Raw genomic sequence first — 27,945 nt, forward strand, 5'->3', positions numbered from 1 at the left:
CACTGTTGGAAAGGCATGTATGATAGTGTTGCAGGAGGTACAGAGAGGATTCACCAGGAACAGGGTGGTGTTTTTTAGTTATGAGGAGAGACCAGAGAGACTGGTCCTGCTTCCACTGGGGAGGTGGAGACCAAGAGAATGACATGGTTGAGGTATCTCAAATTATGAGGGTAGAAAAAGGGTAGACTGCAAGAAACTTTTTCTCCTTATCATTAGTTGAGACACTGATTATAGAGATGGGACATTACGTTACTGCTTCATAAAACATTGGGGAAAGTGTTTCTGGAACATTGTGTGCTGATCTTGGCACCATATTGTAACGAGCAGCAATAGGAATCCACCAAAGCAATGGTTCCATAAACAAAATTAGTTTAATCTCTGAGAATAGAACAAGATCAACACTTAATTTATCAACACTTAAGTTATTTACACAATCCCACCCCTCCCAACCTAATCTAAGTGCAAGTATGTGTAATGAGTTTTCAAGAAAGTCCTTTTTACTGTCCTATCTTCCACTCTTCACGTTTCCAAGGCCACAGTTTCCAGTAATCTTCAATACTGTGCACAGAATCAAACAATCATTACGTTCAAGCAAACTTCAGTGCTATACTTAGAATTACCAGGCAGGAAAGTTGTGGAGGATTACAGAGGGTGTTGCAAACCTGGGGGCAGGTTTGCTAGAGCTGTTGGGGAGGGTTTAAACAGGAGTGTCTTCCAGAAGAAACTTTTACAGCTTCTTCTCACAGAGTTCTTCTCCTCTTCGCCACACCAGGATGACTAGCCACCACTCCTGATTTCCACAGAGAGTACACTCAGGCTTCCATATAAGAACTCTGCCCAGTCTTGAAAAAGGAAGCCTTTTCAGTTTTCTCAGCTTGCCTCCTGCTGACTCCCTTCTTCTCCTTCTCTGCCCCTCCCCTCCTGATGGTTTCAGTTTGCAAATGTTGCAATTTCCAAGCTTTACAAAAAACACATGGCAAAAAACTCTCTGCAAATGTTTCAGTTTCTGGGGTGTGCTTGCACATGTTGCTGAAGCCCAGAACCTTCTGTTTGCACCTACCCTCAGACATTGCAAGACTGTGTCTGAAATAAATGACAGCTAACCCAATTCTTTATAAGCATATATTTAAATAACACACTGCATCACAATATTTAATTAACCCATTGCATTACAATACTATTGAAAGAATGTAAATAAGTTGAGAGAATGCAGAAACAATTCAAAAAGATATTACCAGGACTGAAAGGCTTGTGTTGTAAGAAGAAATTGGATGGGTTTGGTGTGAGTTTTCTGGAGTGTAGGAGGCTGCAAGATAGAGGTATATTAAGTCATGAGGGGTGTGATAAGGTGTAGAGTCCATTGTTCAGGATAGGGGAGTATAAAACTAAAGAGCATGGGTTTAATGAGAGAGGGGAGAGATTTAAAGGTGAAGATCAAGTTTATTCACACAGATTGGTGGATATGTGGTAATAGCTGCCAGAGGAAATGGTCGAGGCCGGGTATCATTGCAATGTTTAAAAGACACAAGTACGGGAACATGGATAGGAAAGATTTGGAGGGATATGGACCAAACTGCCAAATGGGATTAGCTCAGAAAGGCATGCTCGTCAGCACGGAGAGCTGAAGGCCTTGTTTTCCTGCTGAATAACTGACTCTATAAAATTAGACGATATAGATTTAGGGAAAAGGGCACGAGATTTAGAGGGGATCTGAGGGAGACATTTTTCATTCAGCGAGTGGTGTGGTAGATGCTGACAGAATTTAAGAATTCTCTTGAGGCAATAGGCCAAGTATTGGAAGATGAGATTAATGGAGATGGGTCTATCCATGCTATATGTCTCTATAAAAAGCTTTGAAGAATATTAATTATAGCTCTAATTTGCTCTCTCCCATGCTACTCCTACACTGTGGGGGGGAAAAGTCCAATGTAAGCTTGGGGCTTTGTTCCCCATCTTTCATCCAGACACTTGATATTAAATTCAACATTTTAAGAGAAAAAACATTCTTTATCTGTGTCCGAAATACCCCTTTCTCGTGTAATACTGTGCATCTGGAACATTAACTCAATTTTTCTCTCTCCACAAATGCTACTTAATCTGCTAAATATTTGCAGTGTTTACTTTTATTTTAGATTTCCAGTAGCTGCTCTGTCGTCACATCTCTAGCATGTTTTTACCTCTCCACTCTCCTCATTCATCTTCCCCCATTTACACTCCTCCAGACAGTTTAACAAACATTCATTTCCCCACTTTGACGACACCAAAGTATTCATGAAACCGAAACAAATTTGGTTTTCACCCCAACACAGACATCCTCTGTTCTCTCCTCTCTCCTCCCTTCTCTGCAACTTCAAATATGCCTGTTTGCTCGGTTTTATGGTTCCCATTGATCTGAAAAGCTGACTGTTTCTCCCTCCACAGAAGCTGCTGACCACCGCCAGCCTTTTACATTTTTATTTTAAAAATGAATTAGATTGGTGCTTCAGTAAAAGTACTTACAGGAAAAGCAGAGTAATGGGGCCGACTAGATAGGACATCCAAAATGTAATCTTTCTTCAAGAAATGTGGCTTAACTCTTGTGGTCATTGATAGAGTCCTTGCCTGTATTTGCTTCATTTCACGTACTTCCACTTTCATCCCACTTTTCCTCAGAACAAGGATACACTTCCCTTGGTTCTCGCAGTTACATAGACAGTAGGTGCTGGCCCGTCGAGCCAGCACTGCCATTTTTCAGATCATGGCTGTCAGTATCCATTCTCTGCCTTATCCCCATAACCCTTAACTCCTCTGCCCACAAGAGCCTTATCTAACTCCCTTTTGAACGTATCCAGTGAATCTTTCCCTCCCATTCTCTGCGGCAAAGCATTCCACAGATCCACACTTCTCTGGGTAAAAAAATTTCTCATCATCTCCGTCCTAAAGGGCCTTCCCTGTATTCTTAAACTATGCCCTCTAGTCCTAGTCTCTCCCAACATTGGGAACATGTAATCCGAATTCACCCTGCCTTGCCCCTTGATAATCTTTTATACCTCAATCATGTCTCCCCTCATCCTTCTAAATTCCATCGCATATAAGCCCAGTCTTTCTAACCTTACCCATTAACATTCGACCATTAACAAGTGCCGCATAATTTATGTCTAGTGAGCTTGTCTGTGGTTGGAATATTACTGGAGAGGTCTCTAAGGGACAGAATCTACCATTATTTTGTTAGACAAGCATTAATTGGGTGATCAGCATGGCTTTTTATGAATCTGATATTTTTTGAAGAGATGGCAGAGAGAATTGACGAGCCCAGGGCAGTGGATATTGTATATAAGGACTTTAGCAAGGCCTTTGAGGTTCTGTATGGCAGGTTGATCTGGAAGGTTAGGTGACTGGGAATTCAAGGGAAACTGCCTCATTGGATTAAAAATTGGTTTAATGGAGGGATGATTTTCTGGTTGGAGGTTTGTGAATGGTGGTGTACTGCAGGGGTCATTGCTGGATCCACTGTTGTCTGTTATTAACTGCATATTAATGATTTGGATGACAAAAGTGCAAATGAAACCAACGTTGGTGGTATAGTGGACAGTCAGCTGCATATTCTAATTTGCAACGGGATCAGTTGGAAAGCTGGGCCAAGGCATGGCAAGTGGAATTTAACTCTAACAGTGTGAGGTGTTGCACTTTGGTAATTCATACCAGGACAGGATGTACACATTGAGTGGTAGGGCTCTGGAGATTTTTGTAGAATAGAGCGTTAGGATTATAGATACATAGTTCCTTGAAAGTGGCAGCTCCGGTGGACAGGGTGGTGAAGGTGGTGGTCAGCATGCTTACCTTCATTGGTCGGAGTAGTGAGTAAAATAATTGGAACATCATGATTTAGCTGTGCAAGATGTTGGGTGAAACCATAGTTAAAGTTCCATGTGCAGCTCTGTCACCTAGCTACAGGGATTATCTCAATAGAGAGCTTGAATTATGGGGAGAGGTTTGATAGGTTGGGGGGGGGGGGTAGGGGACTGAGAGGTGATCAGGAGGTTTACAAAATCATGAGAAGAGTAGATAAAGTGAAAGCTCAATCTTTCTGACAGGGTAAATTATTCTTGAGCGACTGGAGGACACAGTTTAAAGTGAGAAGGGCAAATTTTTCACCCAAAGGATGAACGGTTTCTGGGATGAACTGGCAGAGAAAACTATAGAATTGTGTACCATCCTGAATTTAAAATTACATTTGAACAAGTATGTGGATAGCAAAGGCTTAAAAGGGTATGGACCAAACGCAGGCAAATGGGACTATCCCAGAATGCCAACTTGGTATGCATGGACAAATTGGAGCAAAGAGTTTGTTCCACACTGTTTGTCAGGCAGATGTCACTGCCTGACCATGGCATCAAGGCTAATTTACCATTGCTTGGCAAAGTGCTGTTTGATGCCAAACAGCTTTCACTGACTGCTTCTTGCTGGTAATCACACCTTGCCGTAGACTTGAAGCAGATAGCTGAAAGTCACCCACTGTCTTGTATCTAGGGAATCACGAAAGTCTGCAGATGCTGCAATCGTGTATTAAAACACAAAAGTGCTGGTGGAATTCAGTGGGCCTCGCAGGGTTCATAGGCGATAAAGACAAAGGGCTCGGACCTGAAACATTGGTTATTTCTCTTTATCTCCTATGGATGCTGAGAGACCTGCTGCATTTAAAAAAATACTTGTATCAAGTCTCAGTCTTCTCATAGCCAAGTTTCTATCTCACACAGTCTCCACCTCCTGACAATGTGTAAACTTGCGTGGATGAAGTACTAAATGAGCCATAAGATATAAGAGCAGAAGTGGCCATTTGATCCATCGTCCACTCCACCATTCCATTCTCCCATTCCCCTGCCTTCTCCCTGCAACCTTTGACGCCTTGACTATTCAGATACCTATCAATCTGCCTTAAATTTTACCCAATGACTTGGCCACCATGGTAGCAAATGCCAAAGGTCCACCACTCTTTGACTAAAGAAATTCCTCTGCTTCTCTAAATGGACAGCCTTCAATCCTGAAGTTATACCCTCTTGTCCTAAACTCCCCTTCCATAGGAAACAACTTTGCCATATCTTCTCTGTCTGGGCTATTCAATATTCAAAATGCTCCCCCACTCCATTCTTCTGAGCTCCAAGGAATACAATCCAAAAGTGTTCCTCAGATGCTAATTCCTTCATTCCAGGAATCAGTCTTGTGCACCTTCTCTGAACAAGGCTGGTGAGCTTAACATCAGTTAATGGTTAGTTACTGAAGGGAATTCTTTAAAGAAAGGATCTATCTGCATTTGGAAAGGCAAGAACTGACTAGAAATGGTCAGCATTGCTTTCTGTATGGGGAATTCAATTGAGTTTTTTTAAAGAAGTACCCATGAGGCTTGACTAGGTTAGAGGAATAGATACTGTCTACATGGATTTTAGGAAGGGTTTTATAAAGATCTTGACTGATAGACTGGTCTGGAAGGAAAGCTCACATGACATTTAGAATAAGCGAGCCAATTGGATGCACACTTTTTGTTGGTTGAAGGGATCAGAGAGTGGTGGTGGAAGGTTGTTTTTCCAGATGAGCGGCCTGTGACCAGTGGTGTGTCACGGGAATCATTGTTGGTTGCCCTATTGTTTGTCATGGAAATTAGCGGTCTCGGTGAGAATGTAGGTGGCGTAGTTTGTTTTGTGGAAAACGCTAACATTGATGGTGTGGTGGAAAGGGAAGAAGGTTGTCGAAGGCTACCATAGGATCTAGATCATCTGGGAAAGTAAGCAAAGCGATCGAGAAGTGTGAAGGGATGTATTTTGGAAAGTTAAACCAAATCAGGGCATACGCAGTAACTGACAGCAGAACAGAGTGACTTGTGTAACACTATAGTTCCTTGATAATAGTGACAGAGTGGGACTAAATGGTGAAGAAGGCACACTTTCCCTCATTGGATGGAGTACTGAGTAAAGCAGTTGGGACTTCATGTCAAAGCTGTACAGGAAGATAGTGACACAACAAAAGTTCAATGGGTCCTTTAATTATTATGTAATAATAAATGAAAAATGTAATATACATGGTGCATGAACTTTTGTCTGCCGTAAACAGAGAGCTGCTATGAGGATTGTCCAGCGCCCCTAACAGTCAGAGAAAGAAAAGCAAAAGAGAATCCCTTCAGAGACTGTGTCCGTGGATTTTCCTCCAGCGCTCCTATGGCCTCTGCAGCTGTGCAGAGTCCACTTCCAACCATCAGCCTGAGCTCTAGATCCAAACCTCCAATATGATCATCAGGAAGCCTTCAGTCCCCGAGACTGTTTGTGGCACCCTTTTGTTCCATTCCCTGGTTCCCATGAGCCAGTCTCCAGCAGCCTGAAACCTGTGTGGGCACTTTGACCGCAAGTCACCAGCGGCCCACAGCCAGTATAGGTCCTTCAGCCACTGAGCCCCTTGCTGGTCCGCTGGTGTAGTCACTGCCTCGAGGGTTTGTCTCCCAAGCTTCTTCTTAATTGGAAGTGGTGGGGAGGGGGGGTGTTTTCTCTGTTTCTAGTGTGCTGCACCAGCCTGGCTGCATTCCCGGAGTCTGCAACCCCTCCTGGTTTGCTGCCCAGCCCAGGCATGGCCATCTTGGGCACACAGCCCATGTTGCAGGTTTTTAAATAAACAGCATTGGCCCCTTTAACAGTCTGTTTTAACGCCTGTGCGGAGCCATCGGTTTTGTGACCAGGCAGTAGAACCATGCGAAGCAGTGCTATGTCTCCACTCCCTGCTCTCTTGGGTCCATAGCAGCGGAAACACTACTGTTCACAGGCTCATTGAGGTTTTACAATGAGGAATTTGGAGAATTAATGGGACTATTTAGTACCAACCTGTTGTCAACGGGGTTCCTCCCCAATCGTCAATGCATTGTATTCATTTCGGGTGCAGAAAAGGCTCACGTTGCCTGGACTGGTGCTCTTGAGTTTTAAGGAAGGCTAGGTAGGTTGGATTGGTTTTCTCTGGAGCAGTGGAAACTGAGTAGTGATCTTGTATGATGAAGGACATGGATAAAGTAAATAGTGCTGGTCCTCTACCCTGGATGGGGAAATCTAGAGCTAGAGGACATCGCTTTGAGGTGAGGGAGAGAGTGTAAAGAATACAGACAATTAGAGGTGCAGGTAAGAGAGGAGGGTATGTTGCCTTTTTGTTGAATGAAGACAGAGCAGCACTGCTTTGATAGAATTTTTTTTGTCGGGGGGGGGGGGGCGCGGAATCATCCAGCAAGGCTAGGTGATGAACTTTAAAAACAAGAATATCACATTGATGGGACTATATTACAGCCTCCATCCACCAATAAAAATAGTCACTGGGAGTTGTAGGAGCACAAATGCAGACAGATGACAGATAACTAGCTGCCAGACTAGTAGGATAGGTGGTATTACTGGGAGACTTTAACTTCCTCAGTATATACTGAGTTACTTGTAGTGCAAAGGATATGGATAGGTGGAAATTATTAAATGTGTTTAAGAAATCTTCCTAAATCAATATATTAAGGCCTATTCTAAAGAGGGGCAACAGACCTCAAGGAATGAGATAGGGCAAGTGATGAATTGCATCCTTGGACTTTGGAAAGCTAGGAAAGAAATTGTGGAGGCCCTTTCAGAGATATTTACGTTATCTTTGGCATCAGGTGAAGTGTAAAAAGACTGAAGGGCAGCTAATATTGTATTGTTTTTTTTAAAAAGGCAGCAAGGACAAACCAGGGAACTACAGGTCAGTGAAGCTGACGTCAGTGGTATGAAAGTTGTTTGATTGGATTCTGAGGAACAGAGTTCATCAATATCTAGATAAGTTGGGGCTGATCAGAGGTAGTCAGCAGGGTTTTGTATATGTCTCATGATTGTGATAGTTTTTTGAAGAGATGACCTCGAGAATCAATGAAGACAGTGCGGTGAACATTATATATGTGAACTTTAGATAACGTTGCACATGGCAGATTAGTCTGGATGGTTGGATCCCGTGGATTCCAAGAGAAGCTGACCAATTGATTTGAAAACTGGTTTGGAGGGAGGAATCACAGAGAAAAATTGCTTTTCTGATTGGAGTCTTGTGACTAGTGGTGTGTCGCAGGGGGGTGGTGTAAAAGGTGTTTGGCATGCCTGTCTGCATGGAGGGTGATATTGAGTGCCAAATTTGGGATACATGACACACAGGATTAGTGGGACCACATTGACACACAGCATTGGTGGGGCCACATGACACACAGCATCGGTGGGGCCACACTGACACACAGCATCGGTGGGGCCACACTGACACACAGCATCGGTGGGGCCACACTGACGCACAGCGTCGGTGGGACCACACTGACGCACAGCGTCGGTGGGGCCGCATTGACGTACAGCGTCGGTGGGGCCGCATTGACGCACAGCGTCGGTGGGGCCGCATTGACGCACAGCGTCGGTGGGGCCGCATTGACGCACAGCGTCGGTGGGGCCGCATTGACGCACAGCGTCGGTGGGGCTGCATTGACGCACAGCGTCGGTGGGGCCGCATTGACGCACAGCGTCGGTGGGGCCGCATTGACGCACAGCGTCGGTGGGGCCGCATTGACGCACAGCGTCGGTGGGGCCGCAATGACGCACAGCGTCGGTGGGGCCGCATTGACGCACAGCGTCGGTGGGGCCGCATTGACGCACAGCGTCGGTGGGGCCGCATTGACGCACAGCGTCGGTGGGGCCGCATTGACGCACAGCGTCGGTGGGGCCGCATTGACGCACAGCGTCGGTGGGGCCCCATTGACGCACAGCGTTGTTGAGACCACTCTTGAGGTACTGTGTGCAGTTCCAGTCATCTAGCAATGGGAAGCATATCAATAAATAAAAAGGTATGCATAGGAGATTCACAAGGATGTTGCTGGGAATGGAGAGCTTGAGTTGTAGGGAGAGGTTGGAAAGATGGGTCTTTATTCTCTGGAGCATAGCAAGCAGATGCGTGATCTTAAAGAGTTATATTGAATCAGAAGTGGCATAAAGTGAGTGCTCACCATCAATTTCCCCCGAGAATAAAAACATCCCCTAAATAGAGGGCATAGGTTTAATATGAAAAGGGAACATTTTAAATGGGTCCTGAGGGAAATCTTTTTCACTCAGAGGTTAGTCTGTGAAATGAGCTGACAAAGGAAGCTGTAGAAGTGGGCCCACTGTGACATTCAGAAGATACTTTGACTGATGTATGGATAAGGAGGGCTATGCAGTACATGGGCCAAATACAGGCAAGTGGGATTAACACAGAATGTCAATTTGGTCAGCACAGACAAGTTGGACCAAAGAGACTCTGTTCCATACTATATGGCACTGCCCATCTTTCCTACTAATCAATGAGAGTGATACGCTAGCACAGCTTGTTGAACTACTACCCCACAGATCCACGAACAAGTTTGTTGCTGATCTTGGCTGCTGCCTTTGTGAAGTTTACAATTGATTCCTTTTGTTGCATGCGTTATCCCCTGGGCTTGGGTTTCCTCTCACGCGCCAAGAACATGCAGATTGGAAGGTTACTTGGCTAATGTAAATTGCCCTTAATATGTTGTTGAACGGTAGAAAGTTGTGGGGGGGGGGGTAGTTGATGAAGGGTTACGGCCCAAACTTTTGACTCTGTCTTGCCGTCCTTGGATACTGCATGATCCACTGAGTTCATCCAGCATTTTGTGTATTCTACTTTTCCATCATCAGTAGTCTTTTCTGTTTGCTTGTGGAAATTGATGGGATTGTGGAATGTGTAAAATTAGATTAAGGTAGCATTTGTGTAAATGGCTGCTTAATGGCTGGCACAGACTCAGTGGTCTGAAAATCCTTCTCTCAGCTTTTGGGACTACCCCTATCACCATTAACACTATGGCCAATTTTTTGCATAATCTGAGAAACGAATAATTGTACCTTCCACATGGTGGTAATCATTCCAAATGCCCTGACCTAACCATGTTAATGTCATGGTCAAGAAAGCACACCAATGCCTCTACATTCCTAGAAGACAAAGTTTGGCTTTGCACCCCATGTTTTTCAACAGCTTCTGACAATGCGCCATCAAAAATGTATTTGCTGGATGCACCACGTCATGATGTGGGAGCTGCTCTGCCCACGACTGGGAGAAACTGCAGAAGGAGGTGAATGCAGCTCAGAACATAAAGCAAACTTCTTTTCCCTCCATGAACTCCATCTACATCACAGAGACATAATTCCCTGAAAGTGGTATCATAGGTGGAAAGGGTTGTGAAGAGAGCTTTTGGCCTTCATAAATCAAAGTATTGAGAACAGGGGTTGGGATGTTGTGGTAAAATTATACAAGACATTGGTGAGGCCAAATTTGGAGTATTGTGTGCAGTTTTGGTCACCTAACTACAGGAAAGATATCAATAAGATAGAAAGAAATGCAGAGAAGATTTACTGGAATGTTGCCCAGACTTCATCAATTAAATTACAGGGTAAGATTAAGCAGGTTAGGACTCTATATCCTTGGACGTAGAAGAAAGAAGGGGGATTTGATAGAGATATTTAAAATTATGGGGGTCTAGACAGAGTAAAAGTAGATAGGCTTTTCCCTCTGAGAGTAGGTGAGATACAAACCAGATGACATGGATTGAGGGTGAAAGGGAAAAAGTTTAGGGGAAACATGAGGGGGAGTTTCTTCAAACAGAGGTGGTGGGAGTGTGGAATGAAGTGGTGAATGAGGACTCATTTTTAATATTTAAGAATAATTTGGACAGGTACATGGATTGGAGGGGTATGGAGGGGCTACAGTCGGGGTGCAGGTTAGTGGAATTAGGGAAGATAATAGCCCAGCATGGACTGGAGGGGCCAAAGAGACTGTTTCTGTGCTGTATTCCTCTACAGTTCTACATCTCATGCTGCCTTAGAAAGGCAGCCAACGTACTGAACGACACACTACATCCCAGATATAATACACAAAAGCGCTGACGGAACTTGGGTCACACAGCATCTATGGACAGCAATAGGCAGTTGACAATTCAGGCCCGAGCTCTTCATTGGGAATGCAAAAAAAATTGGGCAAACACCCAGTCTTTTCTCTCCATCAGGGAGGAGGCTCAATTGTGAAATCACACCAACCGTTTTAAAGACGGTTTCTTTCCTGCAATCATCAGGCTCCCAAATTAAGCCCACAACAGTGTTCTCATGCTGCCTTTGCTTTATATTAGTCAGTCATTTTAATTCTAACTCTGTTCTGTGGTTGTGCCCTTACCCTGTTACATTGTATGGCTGTGTGAATATTAGAGTTGATTTGTTATACTGATTGGAGAAGAACTGTCTCACTGCACCAGGTATATAATGTGACAAATATACATGAACCGAGCTACGTTAGCATTTGGATCGTTAAGGACAGTGACAAATACTATGTCTCCCAAGTACTGATCTCATTGATGCACCACTGATCACAAACTTCCAATTACACAACTTTAACCATCACCCTCTGCTTTCTATTACTGAGCCACTTTTCAATCCATTCTGCTAGTTTGTCCTGGATCCCATGGTCTCTCACCTTCTGCACCAGTCTCCCACATAGGATCTTGTTAAAAGCATTACTGAAATCCATATAGGCTATATCAACTGCACTATCTCATGGACATGCTGGGGGATGGGATGGGGTGGGGTTGGGTTGGGGGGGGTGGGGGAGTCAAATGAGATACGTTGGATGGTTAGCATCACAATTGGCACGACACTATTACTGCGCCAGACACCCGGGTTCAAATCCATCACTGTCTGTAAGGAGTTTGTATGTTCTCCCTGTGTCTACATGGGTTTCCTCTGGGTGCACCTTCAAAACACACAGGGATACATTTTTAACTTTTTTAAAATTTAGACATACAGTTCTTTAACAGGCCATTTACACCCCATTAACTTGCACCCCTGCTACATTTTGAATGGTGGTTGGAAACCAGAGCTCCCAGATAAAACCCTTGCAAACACAGGGAAATGTACAAACTCTTTACAGACAGCGTGGGATTCGAACCCAAGTCCTGATCACTGGCGCTGTAAAGGCGTTGTGCTAACTGCTACACCAACCCCGTGGTATGTTTCAGTACATTATAATACGATTGTATGTTAATTGGTGTATTTGGGCGGCACCGGGTCGTCAGCCAGAAGGTCCTGTTACCGTGCTGTATCTCGACATTTAAATTTACATCTCCCCTTAATTCAAATGAATATCCTTAATCCACATCTTTCTAAGAGCATGAATACTCCTGAATACAGAATTTCTCCAATAACTTTCCTATCAATGTGGATATTAAACTCACTAGTCTATAATTACCTGGCTTAGCGTGTTAGATGAGGGAAGAAAATGGCTTTCAATGCAGTACTATTCTGAATATAAGCTACAACTCAGAAACAGTAAGCAATTTCTGATATACAGTTGCTGAGATCTTGGACATAACTTGGCTGAATGTTATCTTTGCCCAATGATCAGAATTTATTGCAAGGCTATGGCAGTTAGTCATTTTGAGCAAAATGGCTAATACATGTAATAATTCATCCGTGCATTTTTCTTTTTCTTATAGACCCCATTAAAGGATAAAATTATCTTTTCTGGCAATCTCTACCAGTATTTGGAAATAAACAGGAAATGGAAGAATAGACATTTTGTTATACGTGATGACTACAGTGTGGAGTGCTATGACGGCAAAGTGGTATGAATTTTATTACCTTGTGGAAACGTTTAAGTTGTGATGTATTGCAGTTAACACAAAAAAGGGAAGTTATTTCCTCCTCTGAGAAAAATGTATATTAACTCTTAACCCAATGTCCATCCATGCTCATGTTTGTCACATGTCAGTGACTTCAGCCATTTAAGTCTGCACTCTGGTGTCCAATGAATGAAGTTTGATTCTACTTCATTATTATGTCATGGATTTTTATTATATTCTCAAATCACTGTTCTGAGCAGTTTTCAAGGCAATTAAGGCACAAAGATTTGTTATTCAGTTCAGATGGAACTACAGAATTACAGGGCGATATGAATGATCAAAACTCTGGCAGGTTCCTTTCATTATCATGCAAATCTGAATCATTATTTTAGATCATAAATAGAGATAACTTTTTAAAAGATTGGTAAGAGGGTCCATTAAAAATTGGAAGTTTATATTTGCATGTGTTCAGAATATAATTGGCATAATAAACAAACATTGGAATGACAAATGAAATTTTGACCTTTATAATTTAAGGGCTTTTTAAATTAATTTTATTATGTGGACATTCTAGGCAAGGAATTTTTCAAGTCCTTCAAATTTTTCAATTTCTCAGTCTTTGAGAAAAGCAGTGATGAGTTATCCTCTCGACCCTTTTTCCTTATATAGAAGCTATTCCCAACAGTTTTGTCACAATACAAAACTGTACAAATGAGGCCCTTTGGCCCATGTCCCAAACATGGTCAGATTAAACTAAAGCTCTTCAACTTGTGCATCTACTCCCTGTGTATTAATTTCCCTCTAAAATCCTCTAAAATGCCACTTGAATTTGGAATTGGGTTGCTGACAGAAAGCAGAGGGTAATGGTAGACGGAACATATTCTGCCTGGAGGTCAATGACTTGCGTCGTTCCGTAGGCAATTGTTCTTGGACCCCTGCTCTATGGGATTTTTGTAAATGACTTAGATGAAGAACTGGAGTATCAATATGCAAATGATACAGAAGTTGGAGGTGTTGTGGATAGTGGAGAAGGTTGTTGTAGGTTACAAACGATAAAAGATGCAGAGCCGAGTGGAGACGTGGCAGAAGGAGTTCAATCTGGATAAGTGTGAAATGGTGTACTTTGGATGGTTGAACTTGAAGATAGGGTATATGACTGATGGCAGGATTCTCAGCAGTGTGGAGGAACAGAAGGATCATGGGGTCCAAGTCCAAGCCCACAATGTATGTTGATAGGGTGGTTAAGAAGACGTATGGTGTGTTGAGCTTCATTAGTCGGGGGATTGAGTTCAAGTGCCAAAAAGTAATGATGCAGCTCTATAAGACCACACCTAGAGTATTGCATTCATTTCTGGTCACCTCATTACAGGAAGGATGTAGGTGTTCAGGAAAGATTACAGAGGAGATTTACCAGGATTTTGCCTGAATTGGAAAGTGTCATATGAAGCAAGATTGACAGATCTGGAACTTTTCTATTTGGAATGACAAAAGATGAGAGGTGACTTGATTGAGGTATATAAAATTATGATGGGCTTAGATAAGGTGGACAGCTACCACCTTTCTCCCAGGTGGACAATAGCAAATACTAGAGGAGAACAGTTTAAGAGGGGTGGTGGTGGAGGCTGGTACAAGAGGGACATTCAAAAGACACAGAGGCACATGGATGTCAGGTAGGGGGAAAAAATAGATTGGTGTGGAATAGAGTTCCATAGATTGGGCCTATATTGTGTTGTAATGTTCTATGTTTGCTTCCAACACTAACCCTTACATTGTTACAGCATGTTCGCCACCAGTGAAGGAGGATGCATATGATTTGGTGTTCCCATGCACCTGCTTCCCAAATCCTCTGTGGTTATAGATGGCAAGAGGAGCTTGGGTTAATAATTGCAATGCATTTTGCAGGTGCATCCACTGCAACCATTCTGTGACAGTGGTGGTGAAGGTACTAAATGTTCAGTGTTATGAATGCGATCATCTCAGGCAGTCCTTGGCTTTAAGGCTGCCTTGATACTCTGAGGTCTGAGGACATTGATGAAGAAAATGCAGGACTAATAGACTTTATTGCAGGAGGGACAGGATTGCCTGATGGGACAGTTGGACATCTGGGTTGATGGTGAGATGATGTGTTTCCTTTTGCAGTTTATGGTAGTCTTGGCATTGAGGATTTCTGTAACACCTTGGAAGATCCAAGTCCACTTGGAAGGATCATGGCTTAAGGGGCTGGAGTTGCAGCTGGGATGTACAGCAGATCATTTGGTATACTGATAAGATCATAGCTAAGAGCTTCAATGAGATGGTCTCACTAAATGTGCCTGCAGAGTTGTTGCCTGGCCATCTGGAAATGTAGAGGGTTTAGCCTGAGGGTGCAGGAACCCTCTTTGGCCATCCCATTTGCCTCCTGAGTGCCCAACTCAAGGATGTCTCAGATCAAGTCCACAGCATTCTTAAAAGGGAGAGCAAGCAGCCATAAATTGAGGTACACATTGGTACCTATAGAGTTATCAGGGATTGGGTTGAAGTCCTGCAAAAAGAATACAGTGAGTTAGAATGAAGATTAAAAAGTAGGGCCTCCATGGTGGTAACCTGTAGCTTATCACGAGTGTTATGTGCTCATGAGGGTAGTAGGACCAGGAGGACGCAGCTTGTGAGACCGTGTCTGAGCAGGAGGAAAGCCGAGTTTCAGATTTATAAACAATTGTGTTTCAGTGCAAGAGAGGCCTGATATATTCTGACAGGGAAATTTCCTAGATTCACCTCAGATGCATTAAAGTACACTGACAGGATTTGGGATCTAAAATGGAGAGAGGGACAGCAAAAGCAAAACAAGTCCACTGAAGCTGAAGAGGTTCGTGGAGAACAAACCACCAACATTCAACAGATAAACGTTGTGATCTCCATTTCCCTTTTTGAACAAAGCTATAACATTGGCTACTCCAGTTCTCCGTGACCTCACCAGTCGCGAGCGAAGATACAAAGATATTTGTCGAGGCCCCAGCAATCTCTTCACTTGCCTCTTTCAATAACAGGGGATCTATCCCATCAGGTCTTAAGGACTTACCTACTCCAATGGTCCTCTAAAAAGCCAACATTACCTTTTTTTAGTTCTCAAGATTCCCTAAGTCAAGCATTCTCCACATTAGGCTTGCGATCACGATCCTCCATGTCCTTGATGTCATGTTTGGTCTCAATGCAAACTAAATTGGTCAAATGCTATAAAGATGCCAACTTCCTTTCGATGATACATGATCAGCTGACTTTTTCCAGCACTTTTGTGTATTGTGTAATTCTATACAACTCTGGTTAGACGACTCTTAGAGTGTAGTGTTCAGTTGTGGTTGCTTCGTTAAAGGAATGCAGAGGACATTTACCTGAATGCTACCTGGAGCAGAGCACACATGCTTTATGAAGAAAGGGTGAGAGAGCTAGGGCTTCTCTCTTTGGAGCAAAAGAGGATGAGAGGCACACTGGCAACGTATAAGATTATGAGAGGCAGAGATGGAGTGGACGGCCAGCACCTTTTTCCCAGGCTGTCAGTGGGCTAGACCAGAGGTCATCCATTTAACGGATAGAGTAGAAGGTTGTTGTAATGGGATATATATGCAGGAAGCAGGGTGGGTTTGATAAGTGGCAGATGGAGTTCAATTTTGAAAAGTGTGAAGTGATTGCACTTTGGAAGGTTGAACATGGTCAATGGCAGGATTCCCAGCTATGTGGAGGAAAAGAAGGATTTTGGGGTCCAAATCCATAGTTGATAGGGTATGGTGTGTTGACCTTCATTGTTTGGGGATTGAGCTCAAGAGCCGAGAGGTAATGTTGCTGCTCTATAAAACTCTGATCAGACCACTCTGCGTCAAACAGAATCAGTGGGATAAAAAAATATGACACAGGAGTCTTGAAAAGATCCAGCCCATTGACCATTCTTTTTTATCTCACTGATTCTGCATAATCCACTGAGTTCCTCCAGCGGTCGTTTGTTGCTGCCTAGCCCTGAAAATGTGTTCATCCATTTTGCTGTTTGAAAGAGAGAAACTAAAATCAGATGTGTCAGTCTACCAGTGGAATAAAGGGGAGAGCAACTGGCCAAAGTTGATTAGAAGCAGAGGTGACAGAAGAGTAGCAGTGGTTGGAGTTTCTGAGATTAACACAGAAGGCACAGGACAAATTCATCCCAAGGATGAAGAAGTGCTTTAAGGTGAGAATGAGGCAACTGTGGATGTCAAGGGAAGTCAAAGACAGCTTAAAGGCCAAAGGAAGGACATACAATATCGCAAAAGTTAGTGGGAAGCCAGAAGATTGGGGCACATTTAAAAGCATCAGAATGGAACTAAAAAAAACAATTAAAAGAGAAAAGATGAACTATGAAGGCAAGCAAGCCAGTAACATAAAAGACGATATAAAAAAGAACGGAATGTTAGTGTAGCGGTTAGTGCAACACTGGTAGCACCAGAGAGCGGAACCGGGGTTCGAATCCCTCACTGTTTGTAAGGAGTTTGTACATTCTCCCCATGTCTGCATAGCGTTTCCCCGGGTCTCTAGTTTCCTCCCACCATTCAAAATATACCGGGGGTGTTGGTTAATTGGGTGGCACAGGCTCACAGGCCGGAATGGCCTGTTACTGTGCTGTATGTCTACATTTTAAAAAAGATTTTTCAGTTGTATAAAGAGCAAAAGAGAAGTGAGAGTGGTCATAGGACCACTGTAAAATGTCACGAGGGAGGTAGTAATGGGGGATAATGAAACGACACAGTCTGAGTATTTGGTGTCAGTTTTCACTGTGAAAGATACCCAGCAGTATGTCAAAAGTTTGAGAGTGTCAAGGGGCAGAAATAGGGGTAGTTGCTGTTACTAGGGAGAAGGTGCTGAAAAAGTTAAAAAGTTTGAAGGTGGGTGAATCAGCTGGGCCGGATCGACTACACTTCAGGGTCCTTAACGAGGTAGCTGAGGAGATTGTGAAGACTTTGGTCATGATCTTTGAAGAATCACTGGATTCCGGAGTGGTTCCAGAGGACTGGGAAGTTGCAAATGTCACTCCACTCTTTGAGAAGGGAGGGAGACAAAAGATGATAAGTTGTATGTTGGTTAATCTGACTTCAGTGGTTGGCAAGATGTTAAATTCTATTATCAAGGATGAAGTTTAAGGGCACTTGGAGGCACATGGTAAAATAGGCAGAAGTCAGCATGCTTTCCCTAAGGGAAAATCTTGCTTGACAAATCTTTAGAATTCTTTGAGGAAATAACAGGAAGGACAGACAAAGGAGAGTTGGTGGATGTAGCTTATTTGGATCTTCAAAAGGCCTTTGACAAGGGGCCAGACAAAGCTGTTAAGCAAGGTAAGAGCCCATGGTATTATAGCAAAGATACAAGGATGGGTAGAAGGGGCAGAGAGTGGGAATATAACGGGCCTTTTCTGGTTGGCTGGCAGTGATGAGAGCCGTTCCACAGGGCTCGGTGCTGGGACTGCTTCTTTTCATGCTATATATCAATGATTTGGACGACAGAATTGATGGCTTTCGTGGCCAAATTTGTAGATGATACATAAACTGGAAGAGGGGAAGCTAATGTTGAGAAAGCACTGAGTCTACAAGTTAGGAGATTTGGCAAGGAAGATGGAGTACAGTGTAGAAAATTGTATGATTATGGAAGGAATAAAGGTGCAGACTGTTTTCTAAATGGGCCATGTTCAAAAATCAGAGGGGCAGAAGGACTTGGGAGTCTTTGTGCAAGATTCCCTGAAGGATAACTTGCAGGTAGAGTCAATGGAAAGGAAGGCAAATGCAATGATAGCATTCATTTAGAGGGGGATAGAATATAAAAGCAGAGATTTAATATTAAGGCTTTATAAGGCATTGGTCAGACCTCATTAGGACCATGTGAGCAGTTTTGGGCTCCTTGTCAAAGTAAGGATTGGAGACAGTCCAGTGCAGGTTCACAAGAATGATCCTTGGAATGAAGGGGTTATATGACGAGCGTTTGATGGTTCTGGGATTAAGACAGGTAGGAGCCAGAATATACCTGATCGGGTTGTTGATAGTAGTCACAGGTGTCGGCGGCATCCCGGGGTCCCGAGGCTATGTGCGCTCTGTTTCAACCCATGCGCGTGTGGGTTGTTGCCACGTGGTTTAGGGTTTGGGCAGGCTTAGAGAGTCAGTTAGCCCATGTTGACTGCAATGGTGAGATAGACGGTGGGTGAGTAGGGCTCCGATAATTTTTGTTGACAGTTATCAATGGTGTTAAGACTACATTAGGATGGGCATTATCACAGACGTTATCTTTACCAAATTTATAGAGGTTACGAGTCCTTTTGATTTCCTTGAATGCGTCATAGTAAAGAGCCCACTTAGCCTCCTAGCGGTTTTTTTATGCATAGTTAGTCGCTACATTAAGTCAACAAAAAAATCAACGTGATCAGGTATATTCCGGCTCCTACAGATGGATTGGGGGGGGGGGCGGGGGGGGGGGGGAGAGAATCTCAATAAGTTTTAAAATATTTCATTGATATGGTAGAGAGAAATATTGCATGTTATATATTGTCTACATATTAGTTCCACAACATTTATATAATGCAATACAGAATATGAATAATAAGTCTTGTGCACAATGCTTGAATAAAATGGAAATTGCCTTTTAAAAACTTCACCTCAAATTCTAATATTACGAGATATTCAATGTTGATGATCTAATTGGACTAATCTCTTCTACTTATAAAGGAAAATATTGAAAAAATTCCCCATTTGGAGATCTCAATTCTAAAAGAACTGGATAGAGTGGACATGAGGAGGATACTTCCATAGAACCTTAGAGCACTACAGCACAGAAACAGGCCCCTTCGGCCCTTCTAGTCTGTGCTGAACCATTTTTTTTGGCCTAGTCCCACAGACCTGCATCCAATCCATAGCCCTCCATACCTCTCCCATCCATATACCTGTCCAATTTCTTCTTAAATGTTAAAACTGAGCCCACATTCACCACCTCAGTTGGCAGCTTGTTCCACACTCCCACCACACTCTTTTTGAAGAAATTTCCCCTCACAGCCTCCCTAAACTTTTCCCCTTTCACTCTCAACCCATGTCCTATGGTTTGTATCTCACCTACACTCAGTGGAAAAAGCTTATCTACATTTACTCTGTCTAACCCCCTCATAATTTTAAATACCTCAATCACTCCTCATTCTTCTAAACTCCAGGGAATAAAGTCCGAACCTGTTTAAACTTTCCCTGTAACTCAGTTTCTGAATTCCGGGCCATATCCTAGTAAATCTTCTCCGCACTCTTTCTATCTTATTGATATCTTTTCTGTAGTTAGGTGACCAAAAATGCACACAATACTCCACATTTGGCCTCACCAATGTCTTGTACAACTTGACCATAACATCCCAACCCCGATGGTGTGGGAGTCTGGGATCAGAGGACAAACCCTCAGAATACAAAAATGTTTGTTAGAAGAGAGATGGAGGAATCTCCTTATTCAGGGGATGGTCAGTCTATGGAATTTCTTGTGGTGGAAGCTGACATTAGGTATATTTAGGACGGTCGTGGATGGATTCTTCATTAGTAAGGAAATTGAAAGTTATAGGGAGAAAGCAGAAGAATGGGGTTGAACAGGGTAGTAAATCAGCCATGATGGAATGGATGGGAAGACTGGATGGGCTGAATGGCCAATTCCACTCCTGAGTCTTGTTGTACAAGAAACGAAACAAACTGGTTTGTCAAGGTGTGGCTTAACTGTGGAGTTTAGTCATCTAAAATAATTCAACTTCTCATGCTCCTTTTCAGAATTATGGACACTCCCAAAAGATTACCACAAAGAATTTGTGTGTCATGTTTTTCTAACTATAATATTTTAAATATGGTGTGGTGTCACCGAAAAGAGATGCAAAGCTTGCCTGCCCCATTTATGCAGAAGCTTTTATGCAGAAGGTATCCACTTCAGACATTTGGTACTTTTTGCAACCATCTAGATCTGTGAGAACAATTTTATTAAATCTATGCTGGCTACAGAAATAAGTGAAAAAATAAAAATTTCAAGGATATCTCATCTGTTCAAATACACAATGAAGTCATATTGTGCAATAGTTTGGGAACAAAGACAACAAACCTATATTGTCTGAGTGCCAAAAGCTGTTTTTTTAGGCAAAAGATTTTCCTTTAAATCCTGATCTGTGTTACCATATAACACGTGTGACAGATGAACAAATGCTGTTTTATAGATTAGTCCAAATCTTGTTCAAAAGGTGTAGCAGGTCTTTCAAAGCTAATAAATCATAGCTCTGAATAAAATGCATCGGAGAATCTTATTTTGAAAAGTATTGTAATGTAAGCAATGATTTGAAACATCAAAATTGTAATAATGAGATTCAGCTACCATCAATCATGTAAATATTACTGTGATTAAATTACAATGTGCCCAGGGGTTTGTAACCAAACATAATAACATGACATTTGAATAGATATAGAAGTTAAAGCTGGGAAATTCAGTAGACAGGGCTGGCAGGAGCAGAATAGGGAGTGAGTAAAGTTTGATAGACTACCTTGCGTTTGTTTTAATGCAAGAACCCTGCCAGGTAGAGCAGATTTAACTCAGCAGGGGTGGGTACATTGGACTGGATTATGATTGCTATTACAGGTTGAGATTTGGGCAGAACTGGCAGATCATTGTTCCAGGGTATAGATGCTACTACATAAGTCGTAGAGGTAAGAGAAGATGGAGAAGACGAAGGAGGATATCATGGCGTTAATAAGAAAGACTGTTCCAGGAGGATTATCCCATGAAGCAATGGGAGGAATTTAGGAATAAAGGAAATGATCACTTCTATTTGGCTACCCCAATAATCACAGGAATTAGAGGAGCAAATATATCATTAGAAATTGTGAGTCCAGTCCATTATTGTTAACTCCTGCCTAATCTTGTTGCTAAATTGGCTTTTTGATTCTAATTTTAGGACCTTTTTTTTCCATGACTATCTTAAAGCTAATAGAATTGTGGCAACTGGTTCAAAGTGTTCTGTCCACCACTGACATAAGGCTCTACAATTTCCACTATTCTTCTTACTGTTCTTGAACAAAGGAACTGCATTTGCCACTTTTGTGGCCAGAGAGGATGGAAAGATCATCATCAATGCACCAGCAATCTCTTTCCTCACTTCCCGTAGGCATCTGCGGTATATCCCATCCTGTCCCGGGAACTTGAGCAGCCAAAGATCTGAATGAAAGTTGGGTACAATATTGTCAGGAAGAATTTAATCTTAACAAGTACAAGGTGAAGCATTTTGGAAAATCAAATAGGGTTTGAGAATAGATGGTAAATGCTAGAGTTTGAAGAATTTTTGGTGAACCTTGGGACTCTGGTCCATATTTCCCTGAAAATGGCAACACTGGTAGATGTGATGGCGAAGGAGGAACATGGTATCTTCATCTTTATAGGTCAGGGCATAGAGTATACAATTGGGACGTTAATGCTGAAACTTTACTAAAGGTGGTTAGACCACACTTGGATTATTGTGGGTTGCACCAGAGAATGTTGAGAGAATAATCAGATATGGGGAGAAATTGGGTAATCTCATCGACTAGAACAAAGGAGGCTGAAGGATGATCTGATAGACGTGTATCAGAATGTAAGAGGAAAGGATGGGATTGGGGTAGATAGTCAGTATCTTTTTTTCCATACTAGGAGGGATCAAAATCAAGAAGGTCTGCTTTTAAGATGAGTGGAAAGGAGATTTGAGGAGTAGATTTTTTTTATTGCACAGTGGTTGATATCTTGAACTTGCCACCAGTGAAGGTGGTGGACTTGGATTCAATCAATACATTCAAGAGACATTTAAACAGGTACATAAATAGTCAAAGCCAAATGTGGGCAATACAGGTTATTGTTGACGTTGTGGGTCAAATGACCTGTTTCTGTACTGCCAATCTCTCTGATACCAATAATAAAATGATCTTAACATGTAATGTTATTACTTCTGTTAGTTGATATGCCTAGAACAGGATGACCATCCCTGATTAAGGATTTATGCATTTTGTCACCCAGATGCTGGTGACTAGAGATCTAGACTCAAGATGGCTGAGAAGCTTCCTTTGCTGAGTATAATTAAGGCAGATAATTTGTTTTTGGAATTAAAGAATACAAGGATATGAAGTCAGTCCAGGAAAGTAAGGTAAAATATCAGCCCAGCAAAGGCTATTTGTGAAGGCTCTTCCTTCTCATAGGTGTTCAGTATCACTGAGTGAAACACAATTTCTGTGATTTTAAATCAAACTTTTGTGATCTCATAATTTTTAAAGGACTATTTTAGTAAGAAAGTGTTTGAAACTAAATCAAAATTTTCTTTGCAGGCCTTTGACAGAGGATCTAGTCCAAAGGAAATTATTAATTTTGCAGGCTACAAGGTGGTGAAGTCGATGGATCAGTATCTGGAGTTGGTCAACAACAGTATGCCAGGTAAATTCCAATGTATTTCTTTCGATGGCAATGAGAGACAATGGAGAAGTTAATGCATTTAAATAAATTAGATTAAAGAAAAATCACCTTGCCATAGAAAGTTATTGCCTTTTGTGAGGTAAATTTTAGTCAAATTATCGAATATTTCTGGGAATGCAGGTATTGGGTTTGGGAAGGTCAAAGGTGCAGGGAGAAATTGGAAGAGAGATTCAAAGTGGTGGTGAGAAACTAAAATTGAACTTTGTTTAGGATTGCAGAAAAAAAATAATCAATTGGATACAGCATACATTTGGAAAGAGGTACAAGTGCCAGAACTTGTACTTCGAGGTTCAGAAATAGCTGCTACCCGTCAACCATCAAAATCCTGAAGAACAAACTAATTTGCAGATTCATTTAAGGACTCTTACATTGCTCAGTATTTATACAGTTAGTTTGTTTACATTTTTGTTTGCATACCTTTCTTTTGTACACATTTCTTTGTTCTTAAGTATAGTTTTTGCTTCTTAAAATATTTTTTGATATTTCACAGTAAAAAAAATTGAACAAAACAATTATGAAGTGTGTTACGAAGAAAATGACAATAATGATCTTAAATACAAGTTCCAAAGCACTCTCAATACACTAACGTCTTTGGCTTGGCTTCGTGGACGAAGATTTATGGAGGGGGTAAAAAGTCCACGTCAGCTGCAGGCTCGTTTGTGGCTGACAAGTCCGATGCGGGACAGGCAGACACGATTGCAGCGGTTGCAAGGGAAAATTGGTTGGTTGGGGTTGGGTGTTGGGTTTTTCCTCCTTTGCCTTTTGTCAGTGAGGTGGGCTCTGCGGTCTTCTTCAAAGGAGGTTGCTGCCCGCCAAACTGTGAGGCGCCAAGATGCACGGTTTGAGGCGTTATTAGCCCACTGGCGGTGGTCAATGTGGCAGGCACCAAGAGATTTCTTTAGGCAGTCCTTGTACCTTTTCTTTGGTGCACCTCTGTCACGGTGGCCAGTGGAGAGCTCGCCATATAACACGATTATAACACTAAAGTAGTGGCTAACTAAACCCCTTCCCCTGAGCAGGGGCAAAGGTTAACTTTAATAAATCCAGGTGGCACAGTCTTAAGATGGTGATAGTAGTCCAAGAATGAGCCTCATATCATTTGAAATTTAATATTTGCGTTATTAACTGCATATCTAATTTTTTTCCAAGTTTAAACAAAACATAACATCCCTTAGCCATTGTGCATGTGCAGGTGGAAATTTATCTTTTCATTTAATCAAAGTCTGGCCATCAATTAATAATATATAAAATGTGGCATTGAATTAGTTAGTAACACATCATCTTGGAATGTTCCAAAAAGAGCAACTAAAGGGCTAGATTCCAATTTTAAATTTAAAATCGCTGATATGTTTGAAAAACGTCTTTCCAACATTTTTCTAAGCTAGGGCAGGTCCAAAACTTGTGATTTGAGGAAGCATCACCTGTTTTACATTTATCATGTCAGAGATTTATGTCCAAATAAAAATGAGGCAATTTTAATTTAGACATAAGTGCTCTATGAACCACTTTAAATTGCAGCAGGCAATGCCGAGCACAAAGGGATGTCGCGCTGGACAGTTTGAAAGTGGAATTTCAAACCTCATTGGATGATGACAGGTTCAAATCCTGCTCCCAGGTGTTCTTGATTTTAATTAATAGGACCGGTCTTAAAACAGCCAATTTGTCATAAATAAGAGATATTAAGCCTTTATAAGGAGGTGTTAGTTCACAGAATGTATCAAAAGTATTCGCCTCGGGATTCCCAGGAAAATCAGGAATCTGAGATTGAATAAAATGTCTAATTTGTAAATAGCTAAAAATTGAGCTTCAGATAAGTTAAATTTTATCACCAATTGTTCAAATGATGCAAAATTGTTGTCAATAAAAAGGCCTTTAAAACATTTCGTACCCAATCGGCCAATCCTTGAAGGCAGAGGGTTGCAAAGATGGATGAAAGAGATGATTGGATATAATAGGGTGTAGCACCATGCTATGGTTATAGCTCAGGGTTATTGCTCGAAGAAAGAGGCTCACACTGAGAGAGTGCGGTCGACACTGAGTTTATTCGGCTCTCTGCTCCGGCTTTTATAGGTTGACTGCTGTATCTACACAGGCGTGGCTTGTGATCTGCCGGCCGCAGATTGGTTGCCTTGTGATCCGCTGGTCCAGATTGGTCGCCCTGCGATCTGCCACTGGCGATTGGCTAGTTTGGCCACTGCTGTTGCGACTTATGGCAACAGGCCACACAGCTCATGTCATCTATTCTATCGCCATATTCGACGGCCATTTCCTGTGTCGGACTGCGGAGTAGGGCACGGACCGCTACACGATTCCCTCTCCCACCCCTCCCCCCCGCAAGAACCTGCGAAAGTAGTGTCTTTTGGAGGTCAGCCCCTGCACCATGGGGTTTGATGAGTGACTGGCTGGCTAAAGTCCAAGTGGGCTGGTTTCAGCCGTTCCAGCGTGAAGGTCTCCTCCCTGCTGCCGATGTCCAACACGCGGTGGAGTTGTGTCTGTTGACGCGGTATGGCCCTCCATAAGGCCACTGGAGGGGTGGCCGATGTGCCCCATGTCATACAAAATACGTGCCTACAGTCAGTAAAATTTAGTGGTATGAAAGTTCTGGCTTGGCCGTGGGCCCTGGACTGCATTGGGGCCATTGTGCCTAGGCGCTTGCGCAGGTGAGACGGTAGCTTCCGAGAGTCCCCCATATCCTTGGATCCAACTATGAATCTGCCTGGGATGACTAACAGCACGCCAGAGATATAGGACAGGTGGTGCTGTTGCCTGGCTGATCACAGGTCTGACACCTTGCTGAAAGCAAAAGTGAGTGGCTTGTGGTCTGCAAAAATTTTGAACTCCCTGCCCTCCAGGAAGTAGCGGAAATGCTGAATTGCCAGGTATAAGGCTAGCAGCTCTGGATCAAAGGCACTGTACTTGAGCTCTGGTGGCCTGAGATGTTTACTGAAAAAGGCCAACAGCTGCAACTGTCTATTAAGCAGTTGCTCAAGTACACCCCTGACCGCTGTGCTGGAGGTGTCCACAGAGAGGGCAGTTGGGGTGTCTGTCCTCGGATGCACAAGGAATGTGTTGTTGGCCAGGGCATCTTTAGCTGGCTGGAAAGCCTCAGTTGCTGCCTTTGTCCATTCATTGTTCTTCTTGGCCCTGTCATGATGGGGAATAACCTTTGTGGGCCACCACTGGTATAAAGCGGTGATAGAAATTGAACATACCTGCAACTCTTGCAGGCCCTTCACAGATGATGGTCTAGGTAAGGATCAAATGGCGTCCACTTTTGCAGGCAATGGCCTGACCACGTGTTGGTCAATGTAGTACCCCAGGAAATCAGTTGTCTCTCGGACAAAATGGCACTTGGCCAAATTAATGATTAAGCCAAACTCACTTAGTCTTGAACACAATAGTCTACCGTGAGCGGCGTGCTCAGTATGGTTGCGGCTGGCTATCAAAATGTTGTCTAAATAAACGAAGATCCTGGCCCACTGCGTCCATTAACCTCTAGAAGGTTTGAGCTGAGTTTTTTTAACCCAAAGGGCATGCAGAGGAATTCAAACAAACCAAAGGGGGAGTATAATGGTAGTCTTTGCAATGTCATTAGGGTGGACTAGGATCTGATGATAACCCCTGATGAGGTCCACCTTAGAGAATATCCGTGCCCCTTGCAGGGTAGCGTTGAAAATTAGGGGCACGGAATATCTGTTGGGTGTGGTGGCTTCGGTGAGGCGGCGGTAGTCTCCGCAAGGCCCTCAACCCCCAGCTGCCTTTGGTACCATATGGAGCTGTCGAAGTGCCGCACAATGCCGAGTTCCTCCATCTTCCAAAACTCCTCTCCAGCCAGGGTGAGTTTCTCGGGGGGAAGGAACCATGCTCTAGCGTGGAGGGGAAGGCCCTCTGTGACAATCTCATGCCCCACCCCATGTTTCGGCTCTGCTGAGTTGAAATGAGACATAGTGATGGAGGGAAACCTTGCTCGGATTTGAGCAAATTCATTATCAGCAGTATTCACTGAGTGCAGCTGGGGCAGTAAGTTTAGTGGCATTGAGTGAGAGGGTTTGGAAATCCGGACATGTACCAGTGATGCCCCTTAATGTCCACCAAAATGGAGTTGACCCTGAGGTTAGTGTCCAGTAACAGCTGCTGCACTCCACCACCGTGAACATCCATCCATTCTATGGTAACAGGCCACTCAGCTCGCATGTCGTCTGTTCAATCACACGTTCAACGGCCATTTCCTGTGTCGGCCACTACAGGGGCTAGCAAGAGAAAAGCTCTAAAATCTAAAAAAAAACCCTCTAAATTGTGCCCATATTTTCAAATTATGTTTAACGACTAGGTTGTCAGTTAGTTTGTATAAAGACCCAAGAATTGCCAGCATGGAAATATTCTTAGTAAAGTTTAGATCTGTTGCAACCCAAGTGGGACGGTCAATTCGGTTATCAAATTGTAATAAAAGAATCAAGTTGCGTATATTGACTAACCAGTAATAAAATCTAGAGTTAGGAAACGCCGAGCCACCATTCCTTTTAGATTTTTGAAAATTTACTTTATTCAAGTGGGGGAATGGTGGGGGGAGGGGGGGTGGACTTTCCTAGCCACATGTAAGAAGGAGAACGAGAAAATAAAAAAAAAGATTTAGGAATAAAAATTGGTAAAGATTGGAAAAGGTATAAAAAATTTAGGTAAAATGTTAATTTTAATAAAATTAATGAGACCAATCATAGAAATAGATAAAGGTGGCCATCTTGTTAAGGATAATTGAACATGTTTAAATAAAATAGAAAAAAAATAATTAAAAAGATGTTTATAGCTTCAGTTGTAATACC

At 42.7% G+C, this 27,945-nt stretch overlaps 1 protein-coding gene across 1 annotated transcript in view; it reads left to right on the forward strand.

The window, feature by feature from the left end:
• LOC138738980 (protein Niban 2-like) overlaps positions 1–27,945 on the forward strand; it is a 177,510-nt gene that overhangs the window by 80,625 nt on the left and 68,940 nt on the right. Inside the window, exons 3-4 of the mRNA XM_069890284.1 lie at positions 12,524–12,652; positions 22,981–23,086. Of these exons, the coding sequence (XP_069746385.1) occupies positions 12,524–12,652; positions 22,981–23,086 (235 nt within the window). The remainder of the gene's footprint in view (positions 1–12,523; positions 12,653–22,980; positions 23,087–27,945) is intronic.

Source organism: Narcine bancroftii, chromosome 1, assembly GCF_036971445.1.
Source record: "Narcine bancroftii isolate sNarBan1 chromosome 1, sNarBan1.hap1, whole genome shotgun sequence".
Taxonomy (NCBI): Eukaryota; Metazoa; Chordata; class Chondrichthyes; order Torpediniformes; family Narcinidae; genus Narcine; species Narcine bancroftii.